Source organism: Plectropomus leopardus, chromosome 11 (genome assembly GCF_026936395.1).
Source record: "Plectropomus leopardus strain MGB_pleo_1.0 chromosome 11, ASM2693639v1, whole genome shotgun sequence".
NCBI lineage: Eukaryota > Metazoa > Chordata > Actinopteri > Perciformes > Serranidae > Plectropomus > Plectropomus leopardus.
The window spans coordinates 24,453,654-24,460,726 of NC_142186.1; the positions used below are offsets into that span (position 1 = coordinate 24,453,654).

At 41.2% G+C, this 7,073-nt stretch overlaps 1 protein-coding gene across 1 annotated transcript; it reads right to left on the bottom strand.

Moving 5' to 3' along the window:
- Window positions 1-93: 93 nt before the first annotated feature.
- si:ch73-54f23.2 (uncharacterized) lies at window positions 94-7,015 on the bottom strand. Its single transcript, XM_042489337.2, has 3 exons — window positions 6,038-7,015; window positions 2,974-3,900; window positions 94-1,002 (listed from the first exon to the last, which is right to left on the bottom strand). Exons 1-3 carry the CDS (start codon window positions 6,344-6,346, stop codon window positions 487-489), a joined length of 1,752 nt encoding a protein of 583 aa, XP_042345271.2. The 5' UTR covers window positions 6,347-7,015; the 3' UTR covers window positions 94-486.
- Between the last annotated feature and the right edge of the window lie 58 nt (window positions 7,016-7,073).

A 7,073-nucleotide genomic window follows, 5' to 3' on the forward strand; every position in this document is an offset into this window, starting at 1 on the left:
ACAATTGACAGAAAAGGACAGAACACATTTTGCTGTGTCTTGTTTTGATGAGGAAACATTTCCATCACATAAACATGTACAAAGACAACACAGTACAATAAGCCAGCATTCTCTTTTATTAAAATCTACATATAAGCAAACATTCATCATAACAATTATCATACAGGAATTATTTTGAATAATTACATCCTAAAGCTTTGTGCACAGTGTTGACTAAATCACAGTTGGGTCACTAATCCCAGCAACAGATTACTTGGACAGCCAACCACAGTGATGTGTAAGACCTGCAGAATAATACATTTTTAATTCATTAAATTTGATTCAGAAACATGTGGCTGTCCTTCTATAACAGCTAAGGCATTTTAAATGACATCAAACTGAAACAGTCCCCTTTTTTCACACTCTTATGTGCTAAAGAAATTTACAAATCAAAGCTGGAGAAAACATTTGTTGCTCAGGGCGTCTTGTGGATTTTTCCTTCACTTTTCACTCTTCCTCCTCGCCAAAAGCCCCTCTCACCGCACCAATGACCATATCCACCATTCCCATGACTACCCCTCCTCCCAGCCTAAACACGTTACCCACCCCATTTCCACTTCTCCACACCAGGCTCCCCAACCCTCCACCTACAGCTTTTGCCTGACCCCCCACCTCTGACACCACTGTTCCCACGTAACCCTCGCTCTGCTCCCACAGCCGCCCTCCAAAGAACTTGGTCACCCACCAAGCATTATCCAGCGCATCACCAAATATCCCTACTGTGTCTCCAGCCAGGGTCCCCACACCAGTGACCCCAGTGTGGCAGCTGTTCATCAGGGTCCCCACCATGGACGAGGAGCAGTAGTAGATGCTGGAACAGCAAGTTTCCCCGATACCCAGTAGTGTTTCTCCAGCTGAGCACACCCAAGACAAGAGGTCAGAGGTCAAAAGGTGGAACAGGGAGAAGGTTTCTCCAGGTAGGGCAGACAGAACACCGAGGTCTTCCTGAAGAACGTACGTCACCTGAGTCGAAAGACAAAAATGTCATTTTTTTAATGACAACAATTGAATTTTATTAGCAGACAAGATGTAATTAAAAACAAATAAATAGAAACAAAAATAGCAAGCATTGTGCAGGAGAGGTAAGAAACCCAAAAGAGCTTATCGTGAAAACCTCCCCTCTATATCTATTCAATGACTGAAAGTTTTGCTCTCCTTTACCTGACAATATAACAGACAACAGTCAATTTAACAATATGAAAATGAAATGACAGAATGACTTGATGGCATGTAATGAGTGAACACCTGCTGCTGACCACACCTCATTCCAGTCTCTGGGAAGAGCACTGAAGCTGAACATGTTAAACCAACTGGTTCTCTCCAAACTGACTGCACTAAAATCACATCTCCGTGTTTTGTTTCATGAAATCCATGAACTCTTGAAAGATTTGTTCTTGTTATCTAAAAAGGACACAAGTATGTCCTGTTGCTGTGTTTTTTTGTTGGCCTTTGCAAACCCATTTATTTTTTCCTTTCTTTTCCCTCTCTTGTTGTGATAAAATATCATCCTAATTATTTTGTATATGCAAAGGTACTTAATTATCAAGTATTCTGCCTGTGATTGGAAAAATTAAAGGGGCATTTCCCCAATTTTAAACATAAAGTTCACTTTACTTGTTATGGGGAGTACTACTCAGCCCGCAAAAACAGTTGTACAATGTCCTCTTTTGCTCGGGATGAGCTGTCTACAGTCTGTCAAAATAATCATGTCATCAGGTTTGACTTTGCAGTCTACAAATTTGCAGCATAAGGCCTCTCTCTGTCACAAACTGGGGTGTTGTTGGCTCTCTGTATTTGCATTATCGAAAGTGGAGGATGATTGATCGATTCAACCAGTCCTTTGTGAGCCTTATGGAAGCAAATACATTTGAAATTGTAGAAAACAGACAAAACGGACTGTGGCACTGGAAACCAACAAATACCAGAATGCATCTGCTGGGCAACATAATGGTGGCTGGCTGGATCTCATGTTACAGTTAAACGGTAAGCTAAAACATGTTTCTGAAAACATTGTAGGTGAGAAATATGCAACTGAGCAACAGAATCTTGGTTTACATTTGATAAGTGCTGCTTAGTTTGACCGTTTGATCTCAGTTGTTTCTGCCTCTGTTTTTACTATGCAAGAAGTGTGGCACCCATTTCCTGTGCACAAATTCTCACCATTACGAGGAAACAGGTCTGACATCATCATGACATGATCTCGATGTATGTTTAACAGCACTGCTTTACAGTTTTACCGTTTGATCCGATTTCGGTTCGAGTTTGAGAGAAAGAGGGGCGGGTCTGCCTCTTGATCAGCTGTATAGTTTTTGTGTCTGCAGTGGCAGCAGCATGGTTGGTGGGTAATACAAAATATGGAAGTACGATCTGTAGTTCGAGCAAGAGCCAAGAGGCAGCAAAAAAAACAAACTGCTAAATGTTGTAAATATGTCATTTGGTGGTGTTTCACCGGGGAAAGGGAGGATATCTAGACGCTAGTTAGATGGAGGGAAGTCCACAACAGTTCAGCTACACGTACTACCCATATGTTTTCATATAAAGCTGGTGGAAAAACAATGAAGTATCCCTTAAAGGTCTGGTGTGTAAGATTTAGGGGGATTTAGTAGCATCTAGCAGTGAGATTGCAACCAGCTGGAACCTCTGGGGAAAGAATTCCTTCAGTGTTCATCGTTCTAGAGGTTTTTTGCCAGGAGCTGAATTAAACACAGAGGCCTCTTCCTTTCCAAAACAAACAGATCCGGTGATTTAAACAGTCACGAACACTAAAAAAGCAATTTAGCATTTTTTTTTTAAAAAATCAGAGTTGTTCCGGTGTGCTAGTCTTATTTTCAGGTGATTACACACTATTATATTATATTCCATTTCTGCCAATATATCCCTCTAAATTCTACACAGTGGACCTTTAAGTTTTAAGAAAACAAAAAACATGTCTACCTGTGCAGGTAGCTGTGTGACTGTGGAAAACACAGGCCGCAGCGGAGCTTTAAGGATGGACATGGCGGTGGAGAGGATGTAGACCAGAGTGCTGCTAGAATTTGTGTCTGTCTCCTGTTCATCCACAGTTTGATAATCGGTTGAGGACTCAGGAGACTGGGATGTGGCAACTGTTTTTTTATGCTTCACATCACGCTGCTTTTCACTGCTACCCTCTGAAGTTGAATCTTGGCTGGTGGCACCTGAACTGACCTCCTCTCCTCCAGTAGCACCTGAATGAACCTCCTCCTCTCCAGTGCTACCTGATTGAACCTCCTTTTCTGCAGCAGGAGTAGAACCAACTTCCTCTGCTTCAGTGGCTTCTGAATGAACCTCTACTCCCTCAGTAGCATCTGAACCATCCTCCTCTTGTGCAGTGGCATCTGAACCAACCTCTTCTCCTCCGGCAGCATCTGAACCAACCTCCTCTTCTCCAGTGAGACCTGAACCAACCTCCTTTAGTCCCACTCTGATTCCAACAGTCTCCCCATCTGCTCCTCCACAGCCCTCTGAGAACAGCTCTGCTACTTCAAGCATCTCCTCCAGCTCCTTCACGCTCACTTGCTTCTCCCCTTCCCCTGTCTCTCTGATTAACCCCAGACTGAAGCCACTCTTCCCCTCTGAGACAGCGCAGCACACTGCAGACCACAACGGCTTTGTCTGACACTCCTCATCTCCATCCTCTGCAGCCCCAAGACCTCCCGACCCGGTCAGGATGTAGAGATCCCCCCCCAAAGTGCTGCACTGGGGAATGATGCTTGACTGGAGCAGTGTTGCGACTGTTGAGTCCCAGTTTTGAAGGGGGGAGTCTGTGGGTGAAACAGGATGATCCCCGCCTCCTCTGAGAAGAGCTGGTACTGCTACTTTAACATCTTCTTCTTCTTCTGTCTGAGAGGAAAATAATCAGAAACAAGTGTTAAAAGTATGAGTTTATAATAATTAATTCAAGTGCACACTAATAATTCACTGTATTTTCATTTTATTTTATTGATCATTTTCAGATTTTCAAAAGTTCTCAATGAGTCTGTTACATTTTAAAAATAAGACATGAAAAAATCATTTGTGTTTTAGTATCATTGTATGATTGAAAGGTTTAAGTTTGACAAAGGTCATTTCTTGAACAAAAATACAGCTTTTGGGGTGATTTGTTGGCCTCTTTCAAAGGCTCTTATCTCTTGTAACTTTTTGTACATTCAATTTTCAAACACATTGACCACTGCCGATTGTTTAACATGTTAAGTGCAATGGCAGAAGATGTATTTAGATCTTTTGCATAAATTAAAGTACTAATGCAATGACCAAAACATGACCAATTTCATTACAAGTAAGAGTTCTGCATTCAAAATTATACTGAAGTAAAAGTACCCAAATATTATCCACATAATGTTGAAAAAGTTCTTGTTCTGTGGTTTAGTCACAGGATAAATCTGACGGGTTGTTAGATGATTAATCAAGTAGAAGAGAAGAAATACATAAAGTTACATAAGGTGTGGCATATTTTTTTTATAAAGGCATCATATTATTGGATTGTTGGTACATATGTAATATGTCCCATTCTTGTGAATGTGATATCTCACGAATGCCTTCAAGGAATTTCTTCAAATTTCGCACAAATACCTACTCAAACTCAACAATGAGCTGATTAGATTTTGGTGGTCATATGTCAAAGGTCAAGGTCACTGTGACCTTGTCTGCCTCACTCTCATGAACATGATATCTTATGACCAACTTGAAGAAAAAGTTTTAATTGTGGCACAAATGTTTACTTGGACTCAATGATGAGCTCATTAGATTTTTGTGGTTAAAGGTCAAGGTCACTGTGACCTTTTGTCCATCTTTTTCTCTTTAACTTGATATTATATAGAATGATGTCTGGGAATATCCTAAAATTTTGCAAAAAAAAATTCTGATTAGAACTGATTAGAATTTGATGGCCAAAGGTCAAGGTTACTGTGACCTTAGGAAACATGATTTTGGCCCTAACTCAAGAATTCATCCTCTAATTGTGACAAAATTAACAAAAAACAAAACAAACAAAAAATTTCACAAAAATGTGTACTAGGATATAATGATGCAGTGCTGACATTTTACATCTAAACGGTCAAAGGTCATCTTCACTGTGACATCATAATATTTTGCAAAAACATTTTTCTGGCCATGACCCAACATCATGACTCAGGAACAGAAGGAGAGATATTTATTTAGATACTGAATTGGTAATATTGGGTGTCCACCTTGAAATTGTGCTAACTGAATAGATCTTCTGTGCTGTTTGAAGCATCCATGTTTTCACAGATGTAATCTATAAGTGCGACTTGACTGGTTCATGGGAGCATTTAACCATGAGACAGTACTTCTATTTTTTTTAAATAATCTTTGCTTTACGTATAATGTTGTTGCAGTTTTTTTCTTAGACTGTTTCACTAGAATTGCATCGCTAGGTAATAGCTTGGGTGCATGTTTACTTTCTATCAGCTAAACAAGGAAACTATAAAACATATAATTTTCTTGTCAGCTGTTGTTAGTCACATTCAATGCAAAACATTGGGAAATACAAAGGGAGTGTTTATGCTGTCATGTTTGAAGTGGCCTATAATGTAATTTTGGTGCAATTGCTAAAAACTCAAAGACATCATAGGCACCAATGTTTTGGTCACAATCCAAAAAGGTTTTAACAATGAATTTGATTAGCTCATCATATTTTTTAATATAAAATCTTAATCTGAAAATTAACTGGTTACTATTTGCAGACAAACACTGTGGAGAAAAAAACAAACAATATTTCACTATAAATTTAGTTCAGTAGAAGCATAGAGTATCACAGAATGGAATTTCTGAAGTACAAGTACCTCAAAAGTGTTCTTAAGTCCAGGACTCAAGTAAATGCACTTAGTTCCTTTCAACCACTGTTTTCCTGCTGGAGCACCAAGCTCCACTGATTTTGTGCTGTACTAAATTTCTCAAATTCCATCAATTTAAAAAACAGGTGATACTACTTTAAACAGCATGATAGATGCATGCTTACCACCAGCTCTTCCCCCTCGTCTCCCTCTGTCCATCCGTGCCTGAGATGGAAGGCGGAGTAGACAGCTGTGTCACAGGTCGGTCTGGACAGAGTGGCGAACGTCTGTCCCCCGGGCAGTCTGTGGCAGAGTGAGCGCAGCAGCGGCCCTGCAGACGCTCCCTGAGGAGGCATCTGTCTGTAGAAGCAGTGGCTGCAGAGGCTGAAACCTGCCTCTGTGTTGTCCTCAGCTGGAAGAGACAGGCCTGGGCCCAGCGCTGCCAGCAGCCAGACAGCCGCAGCAGCTGCACTGACAGCAGCAGGACACAGCATGGTGGTGGTGAGCTCAGCAAATCCCCCCTCTCTCTCTCACACTCACACAGAGCGAGAGGGAGAGGCTTATAAATTATCCAGTGGTTTCCGTATATAGATGGAAAAGGATAAGGTGGCCAAGGTTGGCTGCTGATGGCTTGTTGTTTCTCTCACTCCTTCCTTGTTCTCGCCTCCAGTTTGTCTCTAACCATGTCTATCTTCTTTTAAAGTCTGCTAAGTGAATCTGTCTATGTTGCAGGCACAATCTTGCTTACTCCTTCATTTCCCTTTCCCTGACAACCTCGCCCCCTCTGTCAGTTCCACCCTTTTTGACTCTCCCTCTGGCTCTACCTCCACTTCACCCCTCCCTCTTAAATGCTCTATGGTTACACCTTTAACTCCCATTGCTGTTAGGTACACAAGCCAAGTACACACACCCATCATAAGCTGTCGATTACCTGTAAGTCTGCATTCCAAAACAATGGCCATAGTACAAGCTGAGTCCACTGAATGATACATTATTCTTGGTAAAGCATTGCTTAACATGCTGATTCAGTATCAGGTCAAACATTTGCTTGGAAATACCTCCATATCAAGCAGGACTATCACTTGAGACACCAGGTAATAGTGTGAGCAACTGAGCTCTAAATTTAACAATGTCAGTTCATGAAACCCTCATTAAAGCTTAATCCTGACAGTGTCAAAGCCACGGGTCATCGTCTCACCCAGAGTGCAGCGATTCTTGAGA